The 14,869-nt window shown below is 42.3% G+C and overlaps 1 protein-coding gene across 5 annotated transcripts in view; it reads right to left on the bottom strand.

Moving 5' to 3' along the window:
• Ufd4 (ubiquitin fusion-degradation 4-like) overlaps positions 1-14,869 on the bottom strand; it is an 87,630-nt gene that overhangs the window by 37,304 nt on the left and 35,457 nt on the right. For 2 of the 5 annotated variants that reach the window (XM_089464332.1, XM_089464331.1), the window contains exons 7-8: positions 6,989-12,506; positions 6,412-6,932 (exon numbers count right to left, since the gene is read on the bottom strand). The exons of the other annotated variants lie outside the window; for them this stretch is intronic. In XM_089464332.1, coding sequence (XP_089320458.1) covers positions 6,650-6,932; positions 6,989-12,506 — 5,801 coding nt within the window. In that variant the 3' untranslated portion in view covers positions 6,412-6,649. Of the gene's footprint in view, positions 1-6,411; positions 6,933-6,988; positions 12,507-14,869 lie in introns of those variants that run through there. 5 annotated transcript variants of the gene reach the window in all.

Here is a 14,869-nt window from a genome sequence, read left to right on the forward strand (position 1 = left end):
CATCTTCTGCTCGAAGGCGCCAAGGATATGGTGTACAACTCTGTGTACCTGTTCCGGTGTTCCGTGCTGCCTCCGGAAGCCAAATTGATGATTTGGTACAATCCCCTTGCATTCCAGATGCGGCTGTACTCTAGCTAAGAATATCCTTTCGAATATTTTAGCAAGTACAGGCAACAGACTAATTGGCCTGTACGAGCCAATTTCGCCTACTGGTTTGCCTGGTTTGGGGATCATCACAATCACAGCCCGTTTCCAGCAAGCTGGAAAATGCCGGATGCGAAAAATGGCGTTGTACAGCATGACGATGTAGTCCAGAGTCGAGTCGGGCAGCGATCTTAGGACTCTGCTGTCTATTGGATCATGTCCGGGCGCTTTATTTTTCTTGATCCGGCTGATTCCGCCTACGACTTCCTCCTTAGTGCAATTCCTAATCCCGTCATCTGCTGGGAGTGGAGAGAGTAAGTTGTTTACTGTCTCTTCTACCTCGTTTGGCTCAGCACTGATCAGGAGCGTAAACTGCTGCTGCAGATGGAGGGCAAAAGCTTCGGCTTATTGCTCATCACCCGTTAACCAAGCACCAGATGTGCTGCGGATAGGGTGACGACGCATTGGCTGCCTTTTGATGCTTCTGGTGTACTTCCACAGTTGAAATTCAGCGTCGCACGGGGAGTCCGCTCGTTCCAGGGCATCGCTTATACGCTTCTGTTGAAGCGCACTGAGGGCAGTTTTGAGTTGGTGGTGGCTTCATTGTATCTCCCTTTATCTCTTGACGTCCTTGAGATCATCCAACGTCGCCTTGCCCACCTTTTGTACGTGAGGAGATTTTGAATTTCCAGCGGAAGAGCGATGTTGTGCTGAGAGCGTTCTAGTCTGCGAGGGGGGTGCGGTATAGCCAGGTGTGCAGCTTCAACTATTGTTTCTTGCAGCCTGTTTGCTGCATAGTCTATATCTTCGGGTGTGTTCAGCTCCATTTCCGGGTGTAGCGAAGAGTTCAGATGGCGTCTGAAGGCTCCTAGATCAGATCCTGGCGGCAGAAGTCGTTTGCTTGGGAAAGGCTGAGGCTGTGCATGCAGTGTCACTATGAGGGGATCTGAAGATAGATCGAAGCACTCTTCTATGTCAATCTGACGGTCAGCGATACCTTTGTAAACAGCAAAATCAATTGCTGATGGGTTATGTCCATTTAATGGATACCGCGTAGGGGCTCCAGTTGCAAGTATTTTGTATTGCATTGTATGTATAGCCTCGAAGGTAGCTTCGCCTCGTGGGTTTGTGCTGTTGCTTCCCCAGAATGGATGCCAGCTATTCCAATCTCCTCCGATGAGAGTTTTGTCCTGCCTCTGTTCAAGCTCTTTTACATCATTTTCACACAGTCTAGCGTTCGGTGGGCAATAGAGCGATGCGATCTCTAGCTCTCCGATAGACGTAGATAGTCGAATGGCTGCAACTTGTATCGTTGGGTTGGATATTGGGAGTAGAGGTGAATGTGTGAGGGAAGAGCGTACGAGGACCGAAGATCCACCGAACCTGTTTGCTCCTCCACCGTAGGCCTGATAGTGCTCATATCCGTGTAATTTGACGTGAGGACATTCATGAGTTTCTGCAATTAGCATTGTCTATTTGCTTGCTTGTCAGAGATACTACTAGTTCCTCAGTTTTGCTTCTGAGGCCATTTGCGTTCCAAATGCCCACTCGTAAAGCCATTATTTCGATGTTAAATTCGAAACAATAACCATTAGGCTCTGTAGAATTGTTTGCTGCTGAACATACATCTCATTCATCTTTTTGAGATCTGACCGGATTTCATCAAACTGAGTCTGTTGCTTTTGGAGAAGTTCAGCGAAGAAATTTTCATTTGTTGGCTGGATTTGATTTCTACCCTCTCCGCGCAGGGCTTGAGTATATGATACGCCACCAACAGGAAGGGCACTTCTGCTAAAAGAGCTGCTATGTAGAGCTGCAGCAGGTCTTGAATGGTGACATGTTGGGCCATTACGGACTAATTCAGGGTTAATTTTTTCTGCTGGAGACTGCATCTTGAGAAGGCGCTTGTAGACGAGGCAGCCTTTGTAGTTGGCAGGGTGTTGTTCATCGCAGTGTACGCATGTGGGTGGCTGTGACTTTTCTTTATTGCAGCTTTTGGAGTCGTGATCCCCTGCGCATTTCACACACCTAGGTGCTTTGTGGCAGTATCTCTGCGTGTGCCCGAATTCCTGGCAACGATAGCATTGTGTTAGGTCGTTGAACTTTCGTGGCAGTTCAACCGTACATCGCTGTCTGCAGATGGATCGTAAGTCCAAAATTTGCTTGTTGTTAGATGCCTGGGTCACGTCAACAAAAAATATATTGAGCGGCGATTTGTCGATGCGGCTGACTGGGTTGTACACGTTTTTTATAGCGTGCCCCTTTGCCTCAAGGTCCTCTTTTATGCATTGAGCTTCAGTGCTGTGATGAAGCCCTCTGAGACAAACTCGATAAGGTTTGTCCTCCTTCAGCTGGTAGCAATGGAACTCCAGTCCTTGCTCGGTGAAGTGCTTCACGACAGCGCTGTAATCATCGCTGTTTCGCGTGAGAACTCCAATGTCTCTTCGCCTTGCCTTGATGTCGTACGAGTCTCTGCTGATGCATTGCTCGATCAACAGGTGCAAATTAGCCACCGAATTGATGTTTGGACACCAAATAGGGGGCGGGCGTGGCTTTGGTTTCTCCGTTGGCGCTGCATCGTTCATCGGCACATCTTCAATTTCGTCGGTATCTTCTTCCGCTTGTAGGAGTGCAAAGCGATTTTGAGACATAGCCGCTTTGCTTGTGCTGGGCTCAACTACCAATATCTTTTTACTTGTTGGCTTTGGAGAAGTTGCAAGTAGTTTCCTTTTCGTGTTCACGTTTCTAGGGGTTTGCACTGACGCAACGTCTAATTTGGCTGTAGCGTTTGTTTTTTGAGCCATGAACAGCTTGAGTTGGTTTTGTAAGTTTACTTGCGCTTTTGCTGAGGCAGCAGCGAGATCTACGCTTGGGGTGTTTGCCAATGTTTTAGCCATATTGGCGTCGAACCGAGCTTGTATGTTCGCTTGCAGGGTTGAGGATCCTGAAGCTTCCTTGCTGGTAGCGGTGTTGGGCATCTTGGATAAGTGCAGTCGCACACAATAAGTTATACTGCTAGGCCTAAAAGTATGCCTTGAATATATTAAATTAACGGCCTAAAAGTAGGGTAGAGTTTTTGGTTTGTTTGGCAAAAACCAAAACAAAACACACGCGCACGTGCGCTGTGAAAAAATTTATTTTTCACTATTTCGTTTTTCTTTTAAAGTCTGCGGCTCACTATCCAGGTATGATGCGCGGCGTCCACGCACAAATTGACTGTGCCGTTTCCAGATAGATCTGGCAACAAACGCCAGAGGTCGTATCCTACTGGAGATCTTCGCGACACTAGATGTTGCACTGCTCAACCCTGGCCACGAGTACACCTTCAGTCGGGCGGGATACGGATCTGTTATCGACATTACTTTTGTCACTTCATCCCTCTTTCGGGGAGCAACATGGAGCCATTGCGATAGCTATACGGGCAGCGATCATACGGCACTTCTATTCACAATAGGTGAGCCACCTGCCAGGGCGTCAACCTTGTGGAGGGTGTCGTATCGGCTAGATACTTTTGACCCCGCGGTCTTTTCAGAGGCCATTCAGTCTCTGGGCACAATTGGTAATGCTGAGGCCAGAGCATGCCAAATGGTAGCCCAAATACAGAGTGCCTGCAATAGCAGCATGTTACGCCGCAAGCAGTTCACGCGACAACAAGAGCCTACGTATTGGTGGAATGCACAAATAGGTGACATTCGTCGCAAATGCATCCAGGCGAGAAGAAGCTACCAACGGGCTCGCGGTAGGTCTACGTTTTTTGAGAAACAATTAGCTTACCAGGCAGCTAGAAGACAGCTGAAGAGGGCCATTCGGGCAAGCAAAAGAGAACGCTTTTTAGAGTTGTGCGACTCAGCCGAATATGACCCTTGGGGCTGGGCATATAAGCTAGTAGTTAGAAGACTATACGCAGGTAGACAGGTGCAGCCGACGGATCGTCTGGAGCTTAAATCGATTGTGGAAACGCTCCTTCCAGAACGTTTAAGCTCCATTCACGCCCCTGGGTCCGAGTCTGCTGATCAGGGCTCGACGACCACTGAAATTGTTTTAGTCACAGAGGAAGAAATCATAGTAACTCTCCGGGGTCTTAGAACCAACACTGCTCCAGGGCCGGACGGGATCCCAAATCGTGCGCTAAAGCTAGCCCTCGCCTTGCACCCTAGTACGTTCGCTGAATTATTCAACGAATGTCTAATTCAAGAGACGTTCCCGGCAAAATGGAAAGCCCAGAACCTGGTGTTGGTACCCAAGGCTGGCAAACCACCTGATGAGCCATCTTCATACAGACCGATCTGTCTCTTAGACACCATGGGAAAGGTGTTTGAGAAATTGATCTGCTCTAGACTGGAGACTGCGATTACTAGCGCCGGAGGCCTGTCAACAAATCAATTTGGATTCCGGAAGGCCCGGTCAACAACAGATGCTCTAGAAAAAGTTGTTGGCCTGGCAACTTCCGCCATCCAAGGCACCAGATGGAGGCACGGGACGAAGCAATACTGCATCATCGCGACCCTGGACGCTAAGAACGCCTTCAACACAGATAGTTCGGATATGATACTGAATGCGCTGTCACAATATAATATCCCAAAATATCTTAAAGAAACAATAAAGAGTTACTTCAGAGGAAGAACACTGGTATACAATACGAGTGAGGGTCCCCAAACTCATACAGTGTCAGCTGGAGTACCCCAAGGCTCTGTGCTGGGGCCTCTCCTATGGAATATCATGTACGACGGCGTACTGCGCTTGGAACTACCAGCAGGTGCGCACTCCGTTGGCTTTGCTGATGATGTAGCTGTCGTAGCCATAGGAAAGGAACTCAAAGATACAGAGGATATGTGCAGCGAAAGTATGAATCGCATTCGAAGCTGGTTGACTGGAGCTGGGCTCGAGCTAGCGGCACACAAAACTGAAGTTATCCTAGTCAGCAGTCGCAAAAGAGTGGAACCTGCCAATATAAAGATCGGCAGCGTTACCATTGCGTCAAAGAGGACGATAAAGTATCTTGGTGTCATGATAGACACAAGATTAACTTTCCGCGAGCACTTAGAGTATGTGCATAAAAAGGCAGCTGATTCTTGTAGAGCTCTCTCGAGAATTATGCTTAACACGCGGGGACCTAAACAGCAACGACGTCTCCTTCTAATGAGCGATGGCAATGCCGAGCTACACCCGGGGCATTTGCGCGATCTACAGACTGAGCGCAATCAGAGTCAGCTGCGCTTTCAGGACTATCTCCGATGACGCGGCGCTCGTCATAGCTGGTATGGTACCATTGGAGTACTTGGTCGCCGAAGCCGTGGAGCGGAATTCGCACGCGCCTGCGCGACTCAACGCTATCAGAGCGAACAGCATTGCACGATGGCAAAGAAAGTGGAATAGCTCAGCTAAAGGGCGGTGGACGCACAAGCTCATCCCGGAGCTTTGAACCATGGGTCAACCGTAAACACGGCGAGGTAAACTTCTACCTTACGCAGATCCTCTCTGGACATGGATGCTTTCGGAGCTATTTGAAGCGCTTTGGCGAGCGGTGCGAGCGAGGGCATGTGGAAGACGCCAACCACATTCTTTTCGAATGTGGACGGTTCCTGGAGGAGAGGCGTCGTCTGGAAGAGGCAGTGGGCCGCTCCATCAGAGCGGACAACGTAGTCAACGCCATGCTGGAATCGGAGGAAGCTTGGGAACTAACAAGCACCTTCGCGGCCACAGTGATGATGGAGCTCCGCAGAGTCGAGCGAATGAGAAGACGAGCTGTCCCAGTCTAAGGTAGCGCACAGTGCTTGCGAAGCCATGCTTTACGGCCGTCCCGCAAGCATAGCGCACTATCCTAGCCATCACGCAACTTGCAACTTGTATTATAAAGATTGTCAAAAAACGAATATAAAAAAAAAAAAAAAAAAAAAAAAAAAAAAAAAAAAAACACACATACACAAACACATACACACATATACACAAACACATACACATATGACACAAACGGAGAAGGCTATATCGACTCAACTCTTCCTGTTCTGACGTCCTGATCAAGAATATATATAATATGGGGTCTGCGATGAGCCCTTCTCCCTGTTACATACTTTTAACAAAACCATTATACCCTGATTTCCCATTTTCAATGGGTTCACGGCATAATAATTTTAGGATCGATGCGATTGGTTTGCTCACTCCAAATCAAAAAAAAATTTAAATATTTAAGGGTAAATAATTTAAAACTCAAATTTTTAAAATAATTTAAAATTAACGCATTCAAATTTGTTTTAATAAAAACCAATATTCAACATTAAAGGCAATTTATTAATTCAAGTAATTATCCGCCTAATGCTCAGTTTGTTTCTATATTTTTTTTTTGTGATAAGTTAGATTAGATAATTATGTAATAATTCATTTACAATGCTTCTGACATTAATTGTTATTTTGTTTTACCAGAACGTTTAGTATTTACAGATATAGTAAGATTTTTAAAAGATCTAAGCCATTTTTAATTAACAAAGAAACTAATAAAAATACTAATTTAATTTAAATGAAACCCTTTTTCCTTTGTTGCTGTTAATAATCGATCCTTCATAATTTGCTCAGATGGATAGTCCGGAAGCTTAAGGTAATGAACGCAAGTATTCACAGATGGATAACTTCCTTGTCCAGCATCCACTTTTCTTACGACTGTAAGCCTAGGATGTAAATTAGCCAATCCTCCCGGAGGCAGGCTACTACAGCCCGTAGTAAATTGCAAAAATGCTTTACGTTCAGCGCCCGAGAAGCTCAAAAGAACATTAACAAAACGCAAAAATCCAGGACTACAATAACAAAAATTAATTAGAACCAGAATAACAAATTAATGTTTGAGCCTTACCTATCCTTGGAATAGCCTAATTTGGGCTCAGTGTAAGCCATTAGGTCCTCGCGGCTCCATTGAGGATATTGCTCTCCACATATCATCATTCTAGCTTCAGACGGGTTAAATGCGGCCAATTTATTTAACGGAAATACTTCGCAGAACCCATCATAGAATGCCTGCATTTGCTTTGCAATACCATCATGCAACATAAAGTTTACTAGCAATTCCCAATATGCTTCAAGGTTATTTATATTGACTTCAGTTAAATATCCATTTGGAATAAGCTCTGCGTATGCATATCCATACACAGACGAGCTTGGTAAATAAGTAAATGTGAGGCCCAAGTCTTCCAGAGATACTTCAATATCATTTTTAGTGCGCAATTTAAGATTATTTATCAACTTTTGTTTTTCCTCAAAGTTTAAAGTGTCATCTATATCAATAGCTTGTTTACGCATTAACAATTCCTGTAGTTCAATTAAAAATTGATAACGTGTTGGATCAATTTCTTTTAAGTTTTCAATATTAAGAATTCCATTGATCCAGTTGCACTGTGTAAGATCCCCGTTTAAAAATTGTGAATATATATTTGCAAGCTCGGCATCTTTTGAAACAACTGAGCTCGTCATCAGATCTTGGAAACGTGATTTTGATTTAAGCTTTAAATCATTTCGAGATAATACTTTGTTATGACAAAGTAATTGTAAAAATGAGTTGGACAAGGGCATATCAACAAGTCGCATATCCTGCAATACTTTGGCAATAAAAACGCCGAAAAACCAAAAATATTTTGAAACCTGCTCACAGAGTTCTGAATCTTGTGGCAGGGGAGCTGGGAACAATCCGTGCTCGCGTCTATTTACGTAATATCCAACGGGTTTCGAACCATCTTCTATGTTGTGAAATTGAGCTTCGCTATGAGTTTCACTATATTCATCATCACATAGCCACATACATAAATCAGATCGTTGAATTTCTGCAGCTACTAAAGCATAGAATTCAAGTGTTGGACCCAGCCCAGTTCCCTCTTCATCTAAAAACTCTACTTCTAGCACAGACTTTCGATTACAATGTGCCTTCATGACTTGAATAGCCCACTTAAGTAAATCTTTATTCCGTGGAACTTTTACACGCTCGTGTTTTAATCTTCCAACACGGAAGTCATGTTGATCGTCTCGACGTGGACTCATAATGGGAACTCTTTGCCGTTCAGTTGTCATATCACGTTGAGATTGTAAGCAGACTATACTTCTGGATGCTCCAAATGCAGTGCAATTAAAATATAATTGTCGAGTCTCGAACGGAAATAAAAAGGGACAAGATTGATTTAAGTCCTCGCACCAATTGGGCAGAGCGTTGCTTGAAAGAACTAGAGGATCATGAAGTTGCTGCTGTAATTTATTTGTAATCTTTTTGCTCATAAATAGCTCAGCTGGTAAATATGAATCTTTTTGCAATGATGCAGTATTATCGTCGGATTCAATGTCATATTGATTTAATGTGTTAATTTGTGTAAGTAACTCTAAAACATCCTCTACTGAGCATATGTTATTATCAGTTATGCTTAATCCACCATGGACTGGGGAATTCGGCGATAATGTCGAAGCACCACTTCTCGATGAAACTCCTGGTGTTTTTTGTCCTTCAGATTCGATATATGAACATTCCTGAACAGTTGGATATGTTTCACGATAAACAATTGTATAGGTCGGCTCCCATAATTTGCGAAATTTGTCATTTTTGTTTATTTGACTGTTTTGTAATAGTTCTTGTACTGCTCTGAATATAGTCCACTCACTATTATCCAAATCAATTTCAACGTCAGGAATTCCGCCGACACCTGGCCCACGCAACTTTAAGCTAAGCTTTGTTTGCTCAGGAATTATTTGCCCACTTTGTTGAGAAGTTTCCAGATTTGTGTCTGGTGGACAAATTTCCAAATCGGAAGTCTGATTGACATTTGTACGACCTGGTCTAGGATCGAAAGCTGGTATTAAGGCTGAAAATTGTCTTTTTAAAACAAATTCATCATCCCATGATTTACGCTTGCTTACACTTGCCAATCTATTTTCCAGGGACTCATCATCCATAAATGTTAAGAGGTTGCGAGATACCATAACCTGTAAAAGTGTATTTCCTACTTCTTCATATTCGTCCTCGTTTTCTTCCTCATCATTTTCTTCTTCCATATCATCTTCATCTTCCATATCGCCCAGCAATGTCGGAGCTCTGCAACTTTCTAAAAAGTCTTCTAAGGAAACTTGTTCGCTATCACTTGATGTAGAAGTTAAACTCATTGTTAAAGTTGGATTAATGGACGAAGTAGGTTGCTGACCAACTTGTTTATTAGCTGGATTCGATGAAGCATTTTCTCCATTGTTAGATGAGAGGCTAGGATAACTTTGCGCTGTACTTAATAATCCAGAATGGAAATTGCTAGATAGAGCTAGTTTTACTAAACTTGTTACGGAGTTAGGTCCTCTGGCAAAGAATGAACCTGTTCCAACGTTTTGATTACTATGCTCATTTTTATTGGCAATTGCATTGTTTGACTGATTTGCATCATTGCTTGTGTCTTGTGAAGTTCTACGACGTGCAATAGCTGTGAATGTTTCTAATAGACCAGTATGAACAGCAACTTCTGATGTCGATGATACTTCAGACGATGTTGTTAAATTGGGCACACTGATACTCATTTGGTTAGGAACGGAGACAACATCATTACCAGGAAAAGTTGATGCTTGGGGAGCTTCTGAATTAGAAAGGTTTTTATTTGGGGTGGAAGAATTCACAGATTCGTTACCTACACCAACCAATATTTCAGATTTTTGAGAAGTTTCCGGTTGTATTAATACCGAGAACTTAGCATTTTCCTTTGGAGCCGCTGACACGCTTGTACGAGGTATGTGTGATTCATCTGCAGACAGTATATTATTAGTATTGTTGCGTAACATGTCTACACCATCACGCATTTTATCAATAATATCTCGAGGTTCGGTAGGAAACTGAGAAACACAATGAGAACTAGCTGAATTAATTTGCCTTAAATTTATCAAGAGTCCTTTTGCCAAATTATTGACAGAGTTATTTACATTCATTTTATTGTTTTCTTCTATATAGGGTTTTCGTTTCACGTCGTTTGATACGATGGAATTATTTTCACCTGATTTATGTTCAGTTTGATTTGTACTTTCTTTTGAAAGCTCAACAATTGACAAATTTTCTGAAATTGTAGCCAAATCTGACACATTGTTTAAGTTAATCGCAGGCATTGAATTATTTATTGTAGATAAGTCCGCAATGTGCTGTAATTCACGAATTAACGGTGATGGAATATTCGATGTTACCAAGGAAGGTTGATCGCAGATTGCCTCATTGAATATAGCTTGTGTTTCTTTTACTGAAGCGGTGCTCGACTGATTTGTTGCTATGTGAGTCTTTGCTGAGGTAAATACATTTTCTGTTATGGTCTCTACAGTTTGTTTCCATGCTAGGTTATCAGCTGAAACAGTTTGATTGGATGTATCCTCTGAATTTTTATTTATCTCAGTAGCTTCAGGAAGCGATGGAGTTGAACTAGATTTTCGAGAAGCTAACACGTTTGTCTTATCCATTTTTTTAGGTCCTGAAGAAACTGGTAGCATTGAATTAACTCCTTCAAAAATATGGGCATTCTCCAAGTTAGCTAATTTTAAATCGTATTTACCTTCTGCGCCCATACGATAGGAATTTCTTACACCATGGTCCCATTTAACATCAATCCATCCATTGTGAATTTCTCCAGTGACAGTACCTTCGCAAGAACCATCCTGATCTTCCCAACGCCAGTCAACTCCGCGAACTACTCGTGCTCCACTGGTAATGTGTTTGAGTTGAGCTCGAATTTGACGTCTTTCTCTGCGTGTTTTCGCTTCCGCTTCTTTAATGGTTTTACCTATATCATCACAAACACCTACGACACGTCCGTAAATTTCAAATCCACTTAAGCTCAAATAATGAGTTTGATTAGAGGCGTTACGACCATTTTGTTGGATTTTTATGTGGCGATATCCTTTTGTATCATCAGAAGAACATATTATGGGCCATGTGGCTGTACTTCCGGGTTCTGACAAACTCTTATCATCAACATGATTTATGAGTGTAGTCCAGTTAATTCCGTCTTTTGATGCTTGCAAATGCCAATTTCTTAGGGCGGAGCGACCGTATCCTCTAGCATGGCGCAAGGTGTAAGCGGTAGGTAGAATATATACTCCAAGATCTATTGAAAACCAAGCCTTTTTGTTATCTTTTGTGTGGCAGTTAAGGGAAACGCCGTCACGTGACAGTATATCTTCTAGTTTTCCATAGGGCAATGTTTTACCCTCAGAACTTGTAACTTGCACCAAACCGTATTGCGCAGGATTGACCCACTCACACGTTTTTCCATTTGATCCAATGTAGTAAATTAGGCCCTCTTCATCAAAATCAAAATTGTACGTAAAGGAAATACCTTGTTTATGTTCACGCATCTGTTTTAAGTATAAGAAGGTAGATCGATCGAGGTCATACCATTGTTTGGCAACCATTTTTAGCAAGTATTTTGCGAGTTGTCCAACTGTTGCCAAAGGTTCTACTTTTAATGTCCGACCCGTTCTATCAAAAAGAGTACTCTCAGATGGCGCACGTTCCAGTCGAAAGCGAAGTCGTTTTTGAAGTATTTGTAATCCGTAACTAGAGCCAGGAGCGTCATACAGGAACAATGGAAATTTTTCAGTACTTTCTAAGACAGCGACAAGTTTTTGTATGAGGATGCTTGCCGTATTTTTGGTATTATATATATTGGAGGCATCGCATTCTCCGAAAATACATTTTTTAAATATATCAATGCGGTCCTTTAGCATTTTATTAGTTTTGCAACGCGACGAATTAAATTCCCAATAGTTATTAGATAAAACTGAAACCAAAGCTTGAACAAGGCCGGAAGAATGCATTTCATATGCACTTACAACACCATCTTCATGAATTAACTTTGAAAGACTGGTTAATGCCATCACCAACGTTTTTGACCATTTACTATTAGAAGCCATACGTTGTTCCTCAATAGCGAGATTGATTTGCTTCACAATAGCTGTTAGCTTTGCTACTGCTCCACGCGGTATTACTTGAGCGGACTTAAAATATTTATTATAAATTTCACGAGATAGGTTTGACACTTGAACTTTCTGTATATCTGTCTTTGATTTGGAACGTTTTTTTTTCTCAGTGGACCATCCTGAAGCAAAATCGGCACCTAAGGTTGTTTCAGCTGTAAACGAATGTTTTGTTCCTCTGTTACTTTCAAATATAAAGCCTTGAATATCATCTTGTAGTATAGTAACTTGATGACCTTCTGTATTGTGAATTTGCAGCTGATTAGGTTTATGAGATTGCAACACCCAATTTCCAACAACAAGTCTTAATACACATACATTTGGCAAGATTGGTTGTGAGGGCGTGCCTGGACTTACGCTAGATCGAGCTCGAACTAGTTTTTCCAAGAACTCCCCTCGATTTTCTGAAAAAAAAAAACAAAAAAAAAAAAATATATATATATATATATATATATATATATATATATATATATATATATATATATATATATATATATATTAAGACATAAATAACTAGCTTTCGATAAGGTTTGTAATCGATAATAAAATATCGGGAATAGTTATTAATGTTTAGAGAATAACTCAATATGCGCGTGATATACACCGACGTAGGAAAAAAAATTCAAGTCTATATCTCTTCTGAGATCGACGCGTTCAAACATACGGACAGACAGACAGACGGACAGGGCCAAATCGACTTAGCTCGTCGCCCTGATCAAGAATATACATATATACTTTGTGGGGTCTGCCACGCCTCCTTCTGCCTGTTACATACTTTTAACAAAACTATTATACCCTGATTTCCCATTTCCATTGGGTTCAGGGTATAACAAGAAAGCTCTAGTCGAGACTGATCGACTACGAGATCCCCTGAACCCTTCGAGTAATAGCTATTTCAATCATTTTTCGCACACACACACACAAACACACTCACGCACACACACACACAAACACACTCACGCACACACACGTATACTCACACATACACACGTACACATATACATACACTCACACAAGCACCCACGCCTAAACACGCATTGGCTGCAGTGTTGGCTTAATATGGGAACTTAATTGTTTAATAACTTTTCTTGTGGATGGTCTATCTTCAGGAAACTTTCAGATTATCAAAATAACATAGATATGCATGTATTTGCCAAAGCACAAGTCTCATGAAGCATGTATGGGTAATCACATGCGATTGTTGCGTTCTTTCATGTATGTATGTATGTATGCATATATTTACATGCACATGAATGAAAAGATCATTTCTGTTGAGTTTTTTAGCCAAACAGTCATTTGCTGAGAGTCTTTGTGTGAGCGAAAATCGTATTAGTCTTTACGCGACTGTTATTTGAGAGCGTCACACGAATGTGTCATTGCAATGCGTCTCATCGAAACCGATTCTAAACAAAACAAAGCGTGCCGCTCAGAGCGATATCGTGTCTGCACAATTTTTTCGGTTACGATACGAAGCAGAGCATATACGAACAAACGATCAACTCTCATTTGCGAGCTCTGATTTCTCATGATGATCTGCTGAGCAAAGTTTATTGTTATACTCATTCACGAAAGTGAAATGAGTATATTGGTTTTGTGCAAAGTCCGTCTGTCCGTATGAACGCAATCTATTTCGGCGCTATTTAAGCTAGAGACTTGCAATTTGGAACATATACTCGTGTATATCTCCGATTTATAGTGCTAAAATTGTCCCGATCCGCCCACTAGGGGTGTGGCAATTCGGAAAATGAATTTTCCGATATACCAGAAATCATGTTATTTGAAGAGCTAGAAAGCTGCAATTTGGTATGTAGGTCCGCGTCGACCACCCATTGGGGACGTGGCAAATCGGATAAAACTGTATCTCCTAAAGTTGTTTCGATTCTATAAAGATGAAAATTATATATCTACGCTTACTAAGGGCGGGACAAATTGGACCTGAAGATATAGTGATTTTTTAAATTCTGGTATATTTTAGGCACTATTGATGCTAGAAACTTGAAATTTGGTGTATATAGTGGTACAATCCGGTGGTGCAAGAGAGGGGGGCAATAGCGTCACTGTTTTTGGCGTCAGGGCTTTCCTCTTTCCCTTTCTTTTTTTAAGCGCAAAAATATTTGGCGTCACATTTGTGCAAATAATAAAAAATCAGGTGCATTCACTCTAACAGCTGTTATTAGTGCTGGAAATTGCAGCGGACAATCAGCTGCTCACTAACTTTGGTGAGTTGCTAAGTCTCAGCAAAGACAGCAACCTAGCTGCTGGTGTGAGGTAGCAGGTTTTAAAAGTAGTGCATACTTTCAGGCTCTCGCTGTAATTAAGTTGAGTTTAAGTTACTGCGGTCTCTAAACTCAAATTATATTAGTTGGAAGTGCCCACTACAGGCTTCACGCCGTGGTAGTCGGAGCAAGCTTTCGCGCGCCGTTCCTTGTTGCAGCGATCGCCGCAGCAACAACAGAGGGCGTTGCCGCAGCCGTCGACTTGTAATCAGTCTCCAGTGGCTGAGTGCCAGGCACCCAAGTCTTTAAAAGAAGGGTTAGCTCAAATAGGAGTTACGCTAGAGGGTTTGTCTGCCCTATTTGGGGGGCAGCGGAATATAAATGAACTAATGAGAGAGGAGCTGGCTAGGCTGGTCAGTCACCACAAGACGGCCGAAGCGTTCTGCAACCGACCGGTCAAAGACTGCAAGGTGCAGACCACGCTGGTCAAGAAAGTAGCTGAGAAGGCTAAAACAGCGAGCGTTAGTGCTACAGCAGGTAGTAATACGCCC

Source organism: Drosophila arizonae, chromosome 3 (assembly GCF_054131065.1).
Source record: "Drosophila arizonae isolate 15081-1271.41 chromosome 3, UAZ_ARI_1.0, whole genome shotgun sequence".
Taxonomy (NCBI): domain Eukaryota; kingdom Metazoa; phylum Arthropoda; class Insecta; order Diptera; family Drosophilidae; genus Drosophila; species Drosophila arizonae.